A 16,592-nucleotide genomic window follows, 5' to 3' on the forward strand; every position below is an offset into this window, starting at 1 on the left:
AAACACTGGCACAGTGACCCAAGGGCAGATGCCATGCCTGAAATGATACTCCCTGCTTGGTGTGCCTGGAGATTTCCAGCTGCTAACCTCTAACAGCTACACTCTGCAGCTGTGAAAAGCTGTGAATTTTACCCTGCCAGCTTTTACTGAAAGAGGGGACTTGAAAGAGCTGTGCCAAACCTGTCTGCACAACACAGAGCTGCATGACCTGAGCAAGGATGCCCTGCTGAAGTCTGGGGCAAACCTCTGACCAGACTATCTACAGCTGACCCCTCGACTCCTCCAGCAGCCACGCTTGGGCTGTGGAGCTGCTTAGGTGGCCAGGGCCAATGGCATCCTGGCCTGTATTGGGAATAGGGTGGCCAGCAGCACCAGGGAAGCCTTTCTGCCCCTGTACTCAGCACTGGTTAGGACACACTTTGAGTACTGTGTCCAGTTCTGGGCCCCTCAATTTAAGGAAGATTTTGAGATGCTTGAACATGTCCAGAGAAGAGCACCAAGGCTGGTGAGGGGGCTGGAGCTTAGCCCTGTGATGAGAGGCTGAGGGGGCTGGGGGTGTTCAGTCTGGAGAAGAGGAGACCTTACTGCTCTCTAAAATTACCTGAAAGGAGGTTGTGGCCAGGTGGGGGTTGGTCTCTTCTTTGGGACAACCAGTGACAGAACGAGGGGACAGAGTCTCAAGCTGTGCCAGGAGAGGTTTAGGTTGGATGTTAGGAGGATGCTCTTGACAGAAAGTGTGACTGGCATGAGAATAGGCTGCCCAGAGAGGTGGTGGAATCCCTGTCCCTGGAAGTGTTTAAAGAAAGACTGAATGTGGCACTTGGTGCCAGGGTTTAGTTGGTTAGATGATGCTGGGTGATAGGTTGGACTTGATGATCTCAAAGGTCTTTTCCAACCTGATTAATTCTGTGATTCTGTGATTCTGTGGTCCCTCAGGGGGCCTGGCTTGAATTTATGAATGGATCTGACGGAACTCCACCATGAGCCCGCGGTGTAACTGCATCACCCCATTGTTGCTACACACGCACAGCACTCACTGGGGAACAAAAAGCTGAATGAAGTGGAGCAGCTGCCAACTCAGGCAAAGACAACTTAGGAAACTATCTCATTCTTCCTTTCTCTTGGAGGCTGTTTGGTCTGCTGTTTCCTTGCATACAAAATGCGGTCTGCAACAAATAAGGCAGGATAAGATACAGTGAGTCCTGTTGCTTGGTTCCAAAACCTCAGGCCCTGAATGCTACAAAGGAGAGGACAAATGGTGTATGTGCTGTAGGGACAGTACTGAAATGCTACCTATTCAAAACAGGTTTCCGTGAGTTTGTACTGTGGCTGAACAGAAGCTGAATTTTTGAGTGTGATGGTTCTGGTCATCCTCTCTGTGTAGCCACTGACAGGAATCTTTAGGAAGGGACTTCCCAGACCTTGGGATGAAAAAAACCAAAAATCCCAGTACTGCCATATGCAGCACATTTAAGTGGAGGTATTTTGAGTGCCATTTATTACAGATCCAGCCTTCAAAACAGCCTGGCTCCACCTTTTGAAGGGCTCACAGCCAGCTGTTTTGACAAGACTTTAAGCAAAGCTTGATACTTTTTTCCTTTCTACATCACTTCAATATGCTTTGGATTTTCAAACCCACACAATACACACCAGTTCCCATCTGGGAACACACTTTCAAAAAGGACTTGTAACCACATACAAGCCTACATGTTGACTCCACCTGAAAACCTTTTCCCTTGCTGTTGATGCTGATGAGAACAACTCCTTCAGTCATCTGAACACAACCTTGAGAGCTGGGCTTTACAAGAAGATGCTCTTTACACACACATACAACCCTAACCCTATCACACACAGTGAATCTGGCTGGCCTTCCTGGTGGCCACAAAGGCTAATAACCAGTTTGCTTTGCCAGATTTTGTCAGCTCAGTAAGCCACTGTGAACACATGAGATAATCACTTGTCTGTTTCAGTGCACCCAGCCTCATAGTTGGAAAGGACCTTTGGAGGCCACCTAACACAGCCTTCTGCTTGAAGTAGGGTCAGCTGTGTGCCTAATTCTGACTTCAGCCTACAAGATATTTGACTCAAGGTGCTTTGTGACAGGTAAAGACCACATCTGGCTCACACTGCAGCAGTTTCTTGAGCTCTTCAGAAACCCCAGGGTATTCCTCCTTCACAAGGAGATCTTGGGGTACCAGAGAAGGGAAAGGCTTAGGACAGATTCAAGGAAGATGCAAGCAGTAACTGGACCAGGGCATGCATGCTCTGCTCATGACAGATGAGAATGCTTCCAGGCATGGCCAGAGAAGTAGTTTCCAGACCCATGGCTCATAAGCTGACACAGTGAACTGCCAGCTGCTCTTTCAAGAAGTAAGATTTGCCTGAAACAGATATGTGACAAAGCAGAATATTGATGGTAAGGTCTAATTAAATGTGCCTTATCCATTCAGCCATCCTTCCTCATACCCCACAGCTGTATGCAGTAGAGATGCTATATCCTTCCCTGAAGCATCTGGCTCCATCAGGGACAGGATACTGCGCACACTGGAGTGCTGCTCTGGGATGCTATGGAAATTCCTGACTTCCTGAGTTGTTTATTTTTCCATTGCAATGACCCACAAGGAGATGCACAGGGAGCTCAGCAGTTTGCTGTGAGTAGTCTGTTAACTCCTTGCTCACTAGCTTTCCCTCTTCAAACAAGCCCAAATGAAACAGTCCCACACTCTGTCAGCTACCCTGATGCTACAGAGCTGCGTGAAACTTTGGGACAGTAACAACCAGAAACAACAATTCAGATGTACCACACAGAAGCACTATGATCAACCGTCAGGCTGATGAGTAGATTCCCTGTTGTACTCATAGATTCTCCACAAGTAGATTCCCTGGTGTTTATTTTGGTAGGTGGAAGAAGCAATGAAACCAAGGTTTGCATGGCCTTGTGGTCACTTTTTAAGCTGTGACTCAACTTTCACCAAGGAGCCCAGGGCAGCTCATTATCAGAAATAATCACTATTCCTAGAGTGACACTGGCAGAGTGTCTTGTACCAGCTCATCCAAAGTCTGCTTTGGATTCATCCAAAGATAGCTGACACCAGTGTGGTTTTGAAGGAAACATTTGTTTGCTGGCTGTTTGCTTGTACCCCAAGAGATGGCTTCTAAATTTATAAAAAGATATTATTAATAATTAAAAGTATAACATAGTTGGGGTCTAATTTTTAATGAAACATCTATGTAAAATACTACAGCACTAAATGCCAGCCCCCAATTTCAGTTACACCAGTGTAAGCAGAAAGCAACTCCACAGATTTCAGCCTCTTGGTGCGGGGTTGCTGTTTCCTAGCAAACAACACCCGCAAATTATCATCAGAAACCAATCAAAGTTCAGCAAAGCTCACTGCATTGAAGTCGCATCAGGATTTCATTATCTTTCTCTACTTTCAGATGTCTGAAACTTTGTAGCTGAAATTTTTCATGCTCCCACCTCAGCAACTCTCTTCTGGAAAGCCAATGAGAAAGTCTCATTATCTGTTTCCATGCTTAGCAAGCACACACACCCCAAAAGGGAAAGAAGCCCTTGAGAGTCTCCAGTTGGGAAGGACTCTCCTCCAGCTCTCTACCATTTCCTGTCAGCTACCAGGAGGAATGAGGTGGGGAGGGCAAGAATTTTTCCCTCTGCAAAGCTGTAATTTCTGTGAGTCACTTTGCCTTCCCACCACGTGATGCTGCTGGATCCTAGGGCCTCTTATTTCTTCCTCTTTCCTAACCTCCCCTTTGAAAACAAAGTCGTTCACACAATGATGATGAATTAATTGTGTCCCTGCAGGAACAGCTCTTGGGCATCAGAAATTAGGAAGTGAAAGAACCGAGGCTGTTCATTCAATTTTAATTAAAGCCCCAACATAAAATATATTACAATAGTATTCACTCTTCATTAACACAGCCCTGGGCTAACTCTTACACAACCTAGCCACTATATTTTTTTCCAACAATACAGTTTAAGGATGAAGCTTATTACTACAACTGTCCCCTACTCCTCTGAGACCCTGTTTTCAGTTGCTTATCTCTCTCTCAAGATTTAACATGTAGGATGAAAGTTTCCAGTCCTCCTCCCTTTTGCATTTTTCCAAGGAAGGAGTCACAGAGGATGTTTCTACAAAAACATTTTTCCCATTTCCAAACAGCTGCCTAATGAAAAATACACTGTCCTGCCCAAGTTCCAAATTCTGATCACTTCTGGTTGCACTGAGACTTCCAAATCTTGCAGGGGACAGACTGTGAATTCAGGTCACCTTTGCAATGATGGTGGCAACACCCTGAAAGAATGGCAGCTCCACCAACTTCCGCAGAAACAGGCAGAGATCCAAGCTGGGTGCAGAGCGAGTTGAGAGTACCTCTGAGAAAGAGACCTGGGGGTGTTGATCCACGAGAAGCTCCTCAGGAGCCAGCAGTGCCCTCACACAGCCCAGAAGGCAGCCCTGTGCTGGGCTGCATCCAGAAGAGTGTGGGCAGGGTAAGAGAAGGGATTCTGCCCCTTGACTCTGCTCTGTTGAGACCTTGCCTCCAATCCTGCCTCCAGTTCTGGTGTCCCCAGTGTAAAGTAAGGACACAGAGCTGGCAGAGAGAGTCCAGAGAAGGGCCACAAAGATGACCCAGGGGCTGGAGGAACTCTGCTATGAGGACAGGCTGAGGGAGCTAGGGTTGTGCAGCCTGGAGAAGAGAAGGCTCCAGGCAGACCTAATAGCAGCCTGCCAGTACCTGAATGGGAGCCTCCAGGAACACTGTAGAGAGACTGTTCGCAAACACCTGCAGTGACAGGACAAGGGGCAATGGTTTTAAACCGGAGAAGAACAGATTTATACTGGATGTTAGGAACAAGTTCTTTAGTATGAGGGTGGTGGAACACTGGAACAGGTTCCCCAGGGAGGTGGCTGGAGCCCCATCCCTGGAGGTATCCAAAGTCAGGCTTGATAGGGCTCTGAGCAACCTGCTCTAGTGTAGGATGTCCCTGCTGACGGCAGGGGAGATGGACTAGGTGACCTCTGGAGGTTCCTTCCAACCCAAACCATTCAATGATTCTATGATCTTCAGTAAGCAGATTGGGAAGAGGGAGCTGAGATTCCAATTCAAACGTGGCTTCACAGTTGAAGCAGCAAGGCACCAGCCAGCAACCATAAAGAAACACATGGCCAAGTGCTGTACAAAACCCCATGTGTGTAGTCCCTACTGTGAGGAGTGGCTTTACAAGCAAGCAGCTTGCAGGGCCTCCTGAACACGACCTCATGCAGCACAGACTGCAACAACATAACTGAAAGTTGACCACAGAGCACATTACTGCAGCGAGGGCTGCATCAAAAAGATATGCTCAAAACCTCTTTGCTGGCAAAAATAATGTGAGGGAAGAAAATGCTCTTCCCTGTAACCAGGGAACCGAGGCACAGCTAAGTATCTTGCAAAGTCCTGATGAGGTAGTTTGTGTGTTCTATGTGTTGAGCTTGCTTGCCCTCACCTAACAGCTGAGTATTGTCAGCACTGTGCTGTTACTGCAACCTGAATTTCCTGTCCATGCTGAAAGAGTACAAGAAGGGAAAAGAACCTTGGAAAATCTTGGAGGAGATGAGGAACTATCCTGAACATCTCCCTAGCATCTTTGGAAAGGCAGATCCAAGCTACTCAATGGTTGATCGGCCCTGCCAAACAATTCAAATACAAATACATCAGCAAGAGCTGCCTTGGCATCCGGCACCCCCCATGTGGCAAGTGCTAAAATACCATGGAAAGAGTTATCAGATGTTTATCTGGAGCTTACCAATATGGGGAGCATGGTCTGGTGATGGGAACAGTGCACTGTTAATCATAAAGAGCACAGGAACAAAGCAGTGAGCTCTGCTAAGGGTAATTGTTCTGGTTTCGGTGGCACTTAAGCACCACTTGCTTCTGCCCCCAAAAAGGACTGGCCAGGGATATCCGTGGGCAGTGATATGCTTCCCAGCAGCAGGTGTGTGTGTGCTTGCTCAGCGTGGAAACAGATACTGAGATTTTCTCATTGGCTTTCCAGAAGAGAGCTGCTGAGGTGGGATCATGAAAAATTTTAGCTACAAAGTTTCAACCTTGTGAAAGCTCCCTCTAAACCCTCCAACTATTCTCCTGCAATCCACAAGCTTCCCTGTCTCTCCCACGCTATCTGTCCTTCTGCTCCTCGCCTTACTCTGTCATTCCCTCACTCTCATTGCTACCCCGGTCCTGGTGAGGACCATGGTGGTTTGCCAGGCTGTAGTTTCTAGAGCTGTAGTCCAAGCAGCCCAGAGGGTAGGATGGTTACAGAAATTCTTTTTGTCCTCATCTGCTCTGTGCTACAGGGCTCAGCCCCCCCCAGCTGTTTGTGAGGCTGTTTTCAGAAGTCTATCAGTGAACTGATCTGGGTTAGAAACTAAATAAGACCTCCTGACCCCTAAACTCCAAAAGAAGTGGTCCTGCCTGTCATCTTTAAGGTGGATCAGTTCTAGGATGGGTCTGAAACAGCTGTGTGGGTGTACACAAGTTAAAAACAAGCACGAAAATGAGCACCAGCTAAGCAGGAACAACTCATCTTGTGTCATTGTACGACAAGGAAAATCACAGACAAGCACAACCAGACATTCCATGAAGTTAAGACATGAGGTTATGCAACAAACTCTTTGGTGGCTAGCAAAGTTTTCCTTACTCTAAGAATATCCCCTGCCATGGCTGACAAAAGGATCTTTGCTAACAGGCTGTTAGCATCTCTGAACTCTCATCTTCCTCAGCATGGTTTCTAATGTCCTTCTTACATCTACCCACTTGCTGGATGCAGTAGACAAGCCTCAGCATGTTACATCCAGCCAGCCAAAACCTCCAAGATGAAAATTTGTTCGACCAGTAACTGCCAATATCAGCACCAACAACATAGTTCTTGTTACCCACACAGATGACTTAAATGTAATGGATTTACTCAAACTGTAACAACTGTACAAATAAGCTTTGTGCAATGCTCCCACCAAGCCATGCAGGCTGAGTTGTTAGACAGGACTCTTCTTACATGCTCCTGCTGCTTGCTGCAATCTGTCACCATTCTTTCTCCATGCTTACAAAACAAGACACAGAAGAGCAGTAACATTACATTTTTTGCACCTACTTGATTTACATCACAGATCGCATTAGGTTGGAAGGGACCCTCAAAGGTCATCTTCTCCAACCCCCCTTGCAGTCAACAGGGACACATCCAACTAAACTAGATCAGGCTGCCCAGGACCACATCAAGTTTGATCATGAATGTTTCTAGGCATGAGGTCTCAACCATATCCCTAAGAAGCCTGTTCCAGTATTTTACCACTCTCATTGTAAAGAACAACTTCTTGGTGTGCAACCTAACACTACCCTGCTCCAGTTTCAAACCATTGTCCCTTGTTCTATCTTTACAGGCCCTTCTAAACAAACCTTCCCCCAGCCTTCCTGTAGGTCTGTTTCAGATATTGAAATGCAGCTCTAAGGTCTCCCCAGAGCCTTCACTTCTCCAGGCTGAACATTCCCAATTCTTTCATCCTGTCTTCATAGGAGAGATGCTTCATCCCTCTGATCATCTCAGTGGCTCTCTTCTGGACCTGCTCCAGCAGGTCTGTGTCCCTCCTGTGTTGGGGGTCCCATAGCTGAACACAGTACTGCAAGTGAGGTCTCTGACCAGAGCAAAGTGGCAGCATCACCTGTTTTTATACTGGCCACGTTTCTTTTGATGCAGCCCAGGCTGCCACTGGCCTTCTGGGCTGCAAGCGTACACTGTTGGCTTCTGTCCAGCTTCTCATCCACTAGCACCCCCATAAGCATTCACAATTGGAAATGTTTCTTTTTCTGTGCAAAACGCAGCCCAAAACAAAAGAAATGGGAAGCCCCAGAACTGCACGGGAAAATTAGAATCAATCTGACTGAAACAACAACAAAAAAAATAGCCAAATTTTCCCCTTTTTGTTAAACTGCACTATTCCTTTTTAACCCAAACACAGCATATTTGCTGGATGAAGTGAAGAAAACTTCCTCTTGACAATGTTATCACAGATTTAGTAATTGCACAGTGCATTTACTCTGAAAAAGAAAAGAATGTTAAGGATGATGCACTGGAAACTGATACTTGGATGAAAAAAAAAAAGGCATTATCTTATTAGTGGCCTCCATTTCAGAAAGGCTCAACTAATTTTCTTTCCTTCTGAATTAATTTCCTGTGGTGGTCAGCCCTGGTTGAGGGCCAAATGCCCACCAATGCCACTCTATCACTCCCCTTCTTAGATGGACAGAGGAAGAGGGAAACCAGATGCCTGTGGTACAAGACAGAAGCAATTTAATAGGGCAGAAGCAAAAGCAAAGGCTTTGGGTGGAAGCAAGAGCAAACAAAGATGTTATTCTCTCCTCCTCACCAGCAGATGCTGTCCGGCTGCTTCCCAGGAAGCAGGGCACAGTGGATGCTCCAGAGGACAAACTCCATCAACAAATGCCTCCACATTGCCTTCTGTGCCCACACTGCCTTCTGTGCCTCAGCTTTTATATCTGAGCTGGCATCATATAGTATGGAATACCCTTCTGGTCAGTTTGGATCAGCTGGCCCAGCCATGTCCCCTCTCAAGCTCTTGCCCGCCCCTCAGCCTACTCTTGGGAGGAAGAACGCTGGAAAAGCACAGCCTTGGTACTGTGCAAGCACTGCTCAGCAGTAGCCAAAACACTGGTATGTTCTAGCTGCCACTACAAAACACAGCACTGTGTAAAGATGCTATGGGGAGAGCTAACTTCATCTCAGCCAAACCCGAGACATTTCATCGCTGCAAAACAAGTCAGCTTCACAGGAGATGAAACTCCTCTTTACCCACAGACTGAGCAGCTTGGATTTGCTCTGCCTGCAGTGTTCCACTGACACAGGGGTGCAGCAGGAGAGGCACCACCACTCAGGGAAGACACCCTGAGTGCTCCTTTCAGTCCTGCCTGTTTTCCACTAAGACTGCCATGCACTGCTGTGAGGTTTGGGCTTTGTTTATGTCTCCACTAGGAGATGACCTCAGACAAGAAAACTCACTTTGGCCTGAGTCTGAGCACCACTGAAATGCCACCAGGTTCTCCACTCCTGCCAACAGGATTTTCTGATCATCAAAATATGCACTTCATGCAGTGAGCTTAGAGAAGCTATAGACAAAAGATACGTGCCTTGCGTTGTGCCACTGCTGGAGGATCATCTCATTATTCACCTTCTTCAAGGCAGGGGTTTTGATGTGATCCCTCAGTGAGGGCCAACAGAGCAATTTCAAGGTCATGAATGTAGGTCCGGTGCACATGCTGGAGTACCTTTTGCCCAAGGGGATGCCATCTGCCTGCAAACTCCATCATGGTACCCAAGGTGGCTCCCCACTATAGCATGCCTGAGTGGGCAGAACAGGTTCTCTCCAGCAAGCTGCTGAACAAAGTGTGAATGAAAATTGACTCCAACAGGCCGAGAAGCTTTAGACATTCAAACCACCACAACCATGGCACCGGTTCCACACCTGCAACCCACTCACTCCAGAAGCATCCCTCTCTTTTGCTCCACTGGTCTTTCAGGATCAGGCTGGGTTTAACAGCCCAGTTCGACACCACAAAAAGAGAAGAGGAATGTGGGACACTCACCACATCTGTGTTTGTGATCTTGGCCAAGAGGTCTGTGAGGCTGTCCCCGTCATCGAGCTGAAGGCCACAGATGGCTGCTCCCACACTTCCAGTTGCTATCATTGATGGTGGGTACATGGCAAAGTTAAAGTCTGCAAGAACAGATCTGGGCATTAGTCCAAGCCCAGACCAGAAAAGCTACAAAACATCAGAGGCAACCAGCACAATTAAAAAAAAAAAACAACAAAAAACCAAAATACACCCAAGAATAAAAAACTGGGAAGGAGAAGAAAGGGAAAAGTGCCACTCTTTTGGGGTCTGGTGGAGCTCATTAGTCACACCGCTCATCACAAGCGGTCAAAGGAGGGGTAACAGATCTGCAAATTAAAATGGAAATGCAGTTCAGTCTTTTATTCTCACTGATGCATAAAGTAAACCTGGACAATTTTTAATAGTCTTTCCTTAGTTTTAAAGAAAAGGAAAGAGAAGAAGGAGGCTTTCTGCAATTTATGTCAGAAATCTGGGCCTTGATCACATCAGAACTCTCTGTATAACCAGAAAACTAAGTGGGATAAGGCATCACAAAGGACCAAACTGAGACTTTTTTTTTAGTCATGTCAATTTTTAAAGACTTAATTAACTTGAACATTTAAAGACCTGCCCAGGAAAGACATTTTAATGAGCAGTTCATCTTTGCCACCTTTGCAATTAGAAGTGAGAACACTTACAGCCTATAGCTACGCAGCCAAAGAAAAAGCAATGCTCACATTTGTCATTACTCCTATTGCCTTAATAAACAAACTGAAACTGCATTTCAAACCTTGCTCTCACACATCTCACAGGGACCAGAGAAGAAATGAAAACAAAACTGAATGTTTTTTCGTGACCTTTATAAGACACTTCTATGGTTTATGGTGCTGCCACAGGCATTGTTTTATCAGCATGTCTCACTAAATTTCCAGGTCTTCTAGGTTACTGCTGTCTTTCTGAAATGAAACTTGGTTTACAAGTTTTTTGATTCCAGAATAACTCACCAACAAACCCCCTCTCTATCAGCTGGGAGAACTGAATGAAGGTAAAGAAAACCCAGGTAATACTTACTATAAAGTAAACCACAGTCAACACATACAGTCTATTTGTAGAAACAGATTGTTACAGGTCTGTTAAGAGCAGATCTCGCATTCTCTCTGCTCAGCTAACTCAGATTCTGTAACCCTGTTGATGTCTGCTCAAGTTTCCTGGAGATGTTCAAGAAAAGCCTGGATGGAGCACTTAGTGCCATGGTCTAGTTGATTGGCTAGGGCTGGGTGCTAGGTTGGACTGGATGATTTTGGAGGTGTCTTCCAACCTGGTTGATTCTAGGATAAGTTTTAGACACATGCAGAGTTGTTTTTAGCCTCTCAGACTCTGAGCTGGCAAATACTGCAATAGCTGTGGAGATGGCAGGCTCCTCTGTCTGGTCTTGACAAGAGAAAGACTGAGAAGGGATCTCATCAATATTTACAAATACCTGAGAGGTGGGTGTCAAGTAGAGGGGGGTTTCAGTGATGTGCAGTAACAAGACAAGGAGCAATGGATACAAATTGGAACACTGAAGGTTTCACCTCAATACGAGGAGAAACTTCTTCACAGTGAAGGTGACAGAGTCCTGGAACAGGCTGCCCAGAGCAGCTGTGGAGTCTCCTTCTCTGGAAACTTTCAAAGTCTGCCTGGATGCATTCCTGTGCAGACTACCCTAGGTAATTCTGCTTTTGGCACGGGGGGTTGGACTCAGTGATCTCTGAAGGTGCCTTCCAGCCTCTAATGTTCTGTGATTCTTCAAGCTGCAAAACATCCCTGGGTCTCACAAGGAAAGGAGCAGTCAAGTAAGAGTGGACTCGTGGCACAACATTCATCCAGACAAGACTGGAGGTGGAATGTTAGAAGTCAAGAGAAAAAAGAGGGAGTTAAAACCCTGAGATGGATTTATGTGTCTCAAAGTTACCAGCAGGTGACCACCTGTAAAGCCACTGCTGCAGACTGCTGAAGCCCACTGTCCTTCCTACCAGGGCAGTTCAGCAGACTCTCACAAATGCTTCTGAAAGGGCAAACTGCCACTGACTGAAGCAATTCATAAGGACTGTCATCATTATAAAACTCATTAATTATGCACTACTTTAAGAAACCACTGTGCGCTGGAAAGCTGGTGAACTTGGGAATTAAGTCACATTGCCCCTACTAATGACTGAGCTAACAGTAGAAGAGCCTTGAATCTTATTTATCAGCCTTGACTCCTATTTTTCATGCCTCAGGGCAGGAAATAGCCCTGAGGATGCTGATCTCAGTGCATGTCAAGGTAACAGGAACTGCTCTTTGATGACCAAAATCGCTTTCACATTTATGTTAGGTGGGTTCATAAGCATGCATTCAAGGACAAGTCTGTAAATAGATGAGAAGGGTTAAGGCTACCAGAAACATAGCACATGGACTCCCCACAGAGCCTGCCCCATCCCCAGTGCGGCTGCACTTCTCATCGAGACAGACCTCAAAAACAGACAATAATAAATGCAGTGGGATTTTAAGCCCTCAAAACAACCAGTTTGCCTCTCTTCTCACTCACTGCTACTGACAGGAGCCCCCAGGACTTGACTCCACGTGACTGCTGCAGTAGTTCATTCCTTTGGGTTGATCTCATAGCTCATGGCTCCACAGAAGTGTGATTGCTGGGCCACCAGTTTACAAAGTCCAACAGGAAAGCACGAATGATTAAAGAGCTCTGGTAAGGAGACGTTCTTAGAAAGGTTGCAAATGTTTATGTGCTTGTGTGGGTGTCGAGAGACTCCTCCTGGAGCAAATAACAAATGTCTGCAAAATTTAAGGATGTTCAAACACTTCTGGAGAAGACTTTGCTCTCTCATCTACAGAGCCATCAGCAATCCCACCAATTCATTTAGAAAAGGGATAAATTAAAGCAGACTACATCTCCACGAGTCTCTTTCTCCTGCATTTGCTTGGGTTTGTGAATCCTGTGTGCTTGCCTTGGCATGCACCAGGCTGCATTTTAGCCAACGTGGTCCTAAGTCGGGAGGCAACTCCTGCATTTAATCTCTGGACTTCCCAAAACATCTCCTAGGTACACATGGGAATCATAGAATCAATCAGGTTGGAAGAGACCTCCAAGATCATCCAGTCCAACCTAGCACCCAGCCCTAGCCAATCAACTACACCATGGCACTAAGTGCCTCACGCACTCTTTTTTTGAACACCTCCAGGGAACTATAGCTGGCAACAGATTTTCCATAGTTTACACCTTCTTGTCTTGAGCTTTGGGGAAAATGTAGTAAAAAGATGATGTGAAACCTCTCACACTCTGTCAGTGTATGGACAGTCCCTACAGAACCTATAAAACAGTGGGTGAGAAGCAAAACCTACCCTTCCCACTCATCGTTAGAGCCAGCAGCAGGGAGAATGGACACAGTTGGAGGCCCCAATGGGCTCACACCCCTACATGTGGTCACTGAGTCCTTATGGGTGCAGCTTCACTCAGCCCCCAGCCGCTGCTGGGGAGATCCAAGCAACAGGCAGATGTCTTGCACTCAGCACTGGCCAGACACTGTGGGCTGAGTGAAGGACACAGCTCCAGCCTGCCCTCTGAACTTCCTTCCCTCCTAGGGGCTTGCATCAAGACCTTCACATTGTCTACATGTCGGTCTTCTTGTGGTTGATTTCAGATCTACTCCCAGAAACCGTCTTCCTAGGAAGCCGAATAAAGAGCCACAGTGCCCCTGCCAACTAGCACTGCTGTAGGTCTGCTTCCACGTGGGGTCACATGAGAACGTTTCTATGCCCAATAACCTTGTTAGCTCCCTTAATGTCATTCATAATGCAAATGAGACAGCCAGCAAATGGCCAGAGGCCCGGAGTGACTAAAGCTCAGCATCCAGAAAGTCTTGCATCGCCTCTAGCTCTAAACTAACTTCCCTCCATAACAAGCACCATAAACTTGGCTATCAAAGCTACACATGCCCAGGCTTTGTTGTACAACAGGCAGCGATTTGTATCACCGGCTTCTATTTTTAGCATATTAATTAACTACTGCAACTGGTGAGGCAAGTGTCTCCAACTGGAGAGTGTGGCACCATTGTCTGAAGTCATCACCTCATCTTGCGCTATTGAAAATCATGGCAGTGACCCTCCTGCTGATATGAATTTAACCTGACATGCCCACAAAGGGATGGGGGGTGGTGCACCAATTTTGTGCACATGGTTCTCCACATCACCCCGGACCCTATTAGCGTGGAAGGAGCTCACTGAAAGAAAAGCAGCCACATTGTGCTGGGCCACCTAGAGGGTTGAATAGAAAAGGCTGAGGAAAAGAGCAGGCAGGGGGATAAAGGCTGTAATTAGCATATTTCCATATTCAAGAAAAGCAATAACTACTTGAAATGTTTGTCAAGATGCAGAGAAAAGTATAAATATTAAGGGCCATAGCTGAGGGGATGCAGAACTACTCCCCACCTTGTGTGTCTCTTACCTTACACTGAGAAATTCAAACCAAGCCTTTTTTTTTTTTTTTAACATTGGTTGTTTTCACTTATAAACCTCCACCTTTGCTTTCCCCAACAAGACAAGTCCCAGCATCCTCTCTCAGTTTTCAACCGGGTAAAACTGCTCCCAGGGTTAGGTCAAAGACATGCCCTAAGATTTTATTTATTTACTTATATTAATCTAAATAACAGGGAAAGAATCCAAATATGAAGCTGCAACATGGGCTTTTATGTCAAATTCTTGTTGCAGATGATGAAACCTGAAATACAGAATCACAGAATGTCAGGGGCTGGAAGGGACCTTGAAAGCTCATCCAGTCCGACCTCCCTGCCAGAGCAGGATCACACAGGAACGCATCCAGGAGTATAGAGGGGAAATTATAAAGAGCTCCCTTTTCTGAACACCTGAAGAAAGGCTACAAGCTAAATCCTTCTCTTGGACCTACGTGCAACCTCAGTTAAAGGGCACCCAGAGATGGCACCAAAGGTGTGGCTCTATCTCTGACTTTGTTGTGATTTACGCAACTCCATGGGAAAGCACAAAAAGAGCCTCCTTAAAAGTCCAAGGAGGAGTGCAACAACATGAGCTTGTCTGGAGGTTCTAGCCGGGGAGTGCAGCTACTGCATACCCTTGACCGATGACCGGCACCGTCTCTACCGGGGAAGGTTGTCCTCTTTGACCAAGCATGCAGCTTCGGGAGGGACACACATGGAGTGGTGAGGGAGGAAGGGGACACCTGCCTAGCCAGCCAGATCAGCCCAATCAACCCTGGCGATCAATGGGGTGACAGATGTCACAGCCAGATTGCCCTCAAATCCGCAGAGCACTGGAACAGGCTCCCCAGAGAGGCTGTGGTGTTTCCTTCTCTGGGGACTTTTGAGGCCTGTCTGGATGTGTTCCTCTGTGATCTGAGTTAGTATTGTCCTACTCCAGCAAGGGGGTTGGACTTGATCTCTTTGGGTCCCTTTCAAGCCCTAATACCCTATGATCCTATGATCCTCCCAGAATCTGAGCACATGAACAAAGTCAAGAGGAAATCCTGGTTTCTTCAAGAGGACTTGTTTCACCTTCTATTCCCAAGCAATGGACACTAGAAACTGTCCCATCCCCATCTCCATTTCCTTTTTCCAAAAGGACCTTAAAAACAAAGAGACCATTCTTGCACAAACCTGTTGCTGTCACTGTTAGAAACCAAAAAGAATGACACTAGAAGCTGCTCTTTGAAACACATCTGACTCTGGACAAGGCTGATTGGAGTCACAAACAAAGTCAGGGTACCCTGAATCAGCACCCTGCTTTCAGACTAGATGAAGCTGAGGCAGCCAGGGCATGACTGCATACATGTGCTCAGGGCATCTTGCTGCCCACCCAGCACGTCAGCCGTGCTCAGCTTCTAAGACCCTGTGTACAGCAGCCAAGCTCTTCTGCTGGCTCGCTCCCGATCCAGTGGGCTTCACTAGCTCTGATCCAGAGAAAGGCAAGGTTGACAATTAGTCTAAAACAGGAGGGAACTGGACACAGGAACCCAGAGAGGTCCTGCAAGGGGAAGCCCTTGCTCACAGCCAATAAATGAGCACTGGCGGAAGGAAAAGAGCACTGACAAATACCCAGGCTGAACGTGCTCAGTGTGCCAAAGCCAGGTGGGATAGAACTGGATGATCTTTATGGTCCCTTCCAACTTCAATCATTCTATGAATCTATGAATCTACCTTCTTACAATGACCCTTGTTAATGTTTTGGCTGCTGGTTGAGTTTTTCAACAGCCAATTTTCATTTCTATAACTTAACAGAGGTTTATTTTCAGAGCTGAATTGGAAACTGCTACCTTGAGCAACGTAGGGATAAAAAAAAGCAGTTTTACTGCCATCAGGAGAACAGAATCTTGACAGCCACCAATACCAGTTTATAGAATTGTTTAGATAATGGTTAAATGTCACCCGGCCTCAAACTTCACCCAACGACTGCACAACAAATACAAGCATGGATCTGTCTTTAACCAGCTGAGTTTTAAAGAAAGATCTAAGGAAAACAATGCAAACAGCGAATTCCTTTCATGCCTCTTTTGGTCCAAATGCAGTTCCAGTGTCAGCATTCTATTTTTTTCCCCAAAAGCAGTAGGGTTTTAACTATATTTGCCATACTTTTTTTCCTCTTGCTGTCGTATCTATACAAGACACTGAAATTTTCCCCCATGTTAACTATTTCAGCTTTCAAAGGCAAAGCCAGATGATTCTTCAGCATGGCAGCGCCAAGTATGACCAAACAAAAATCTGTCAAGTAAAGTAGGATGCACATCTGCTTCTATTCTTTTGAGTAGTCAGGAGGGCAGAAACCTAATTCTGTTCCTGGGCTACAGTAAAGTAAAAAGCATTTGGTTTTTATAGGGTAGTTTTAGACCCATTTCTAAATGTTAATGCTCCACCACAACCACC

General features: G+C 46.2%; 1 protein-coding gene across 7 annotated transcripts in view; it reads right to left on the reverse strand.

The window, feature by feature from the left end:
- Nucleotides 1-16,592, reverse strand: part of CCND2 (cyclin D2) — a 48,326-nt gene that overhangs the window by 16,925 nt on the left and 14,809 nt on the right. For 4 of the 7 annotated variants that reach the window (XM_064142348.1, XM_064142355.1, XM_064142354.1 and 1 more), the window contains one exon: nucleotides 9,655-9,785. In XM_064142348.1, coding sequence (XP_063998418.1) covers nucleotides 9,655-9,785 — 131 coding nt within the window. Of the gene's footprint in view, nucleotides 1-924; nucleotides 1,167-8,194; nucleotides 9,446-9,654; nucleotides 9,786-16,592 lie in introns of those variants that run through there. The other 3 variants (XM_064142351.1, XM_064142350.1, XM_064142349.1) reach the window with 3 other exon arrangements.

The sequence above is a fragment of the Pogoniulus pusillus genome, chromosome 4 (genome assembly GCF_015220805.1).
Source record: "Pogoniulus pusillus isolate bPogPus1 chromosome 4, bPogPus1.pri, whole genome shotgun sequence".
Taxonomy (NCBI): Eukaryota; Metazoa; Chordata; class Aves; order Piciformes; family Lybiidae; genus Pogoniulus; species Pogoniulus pusillus.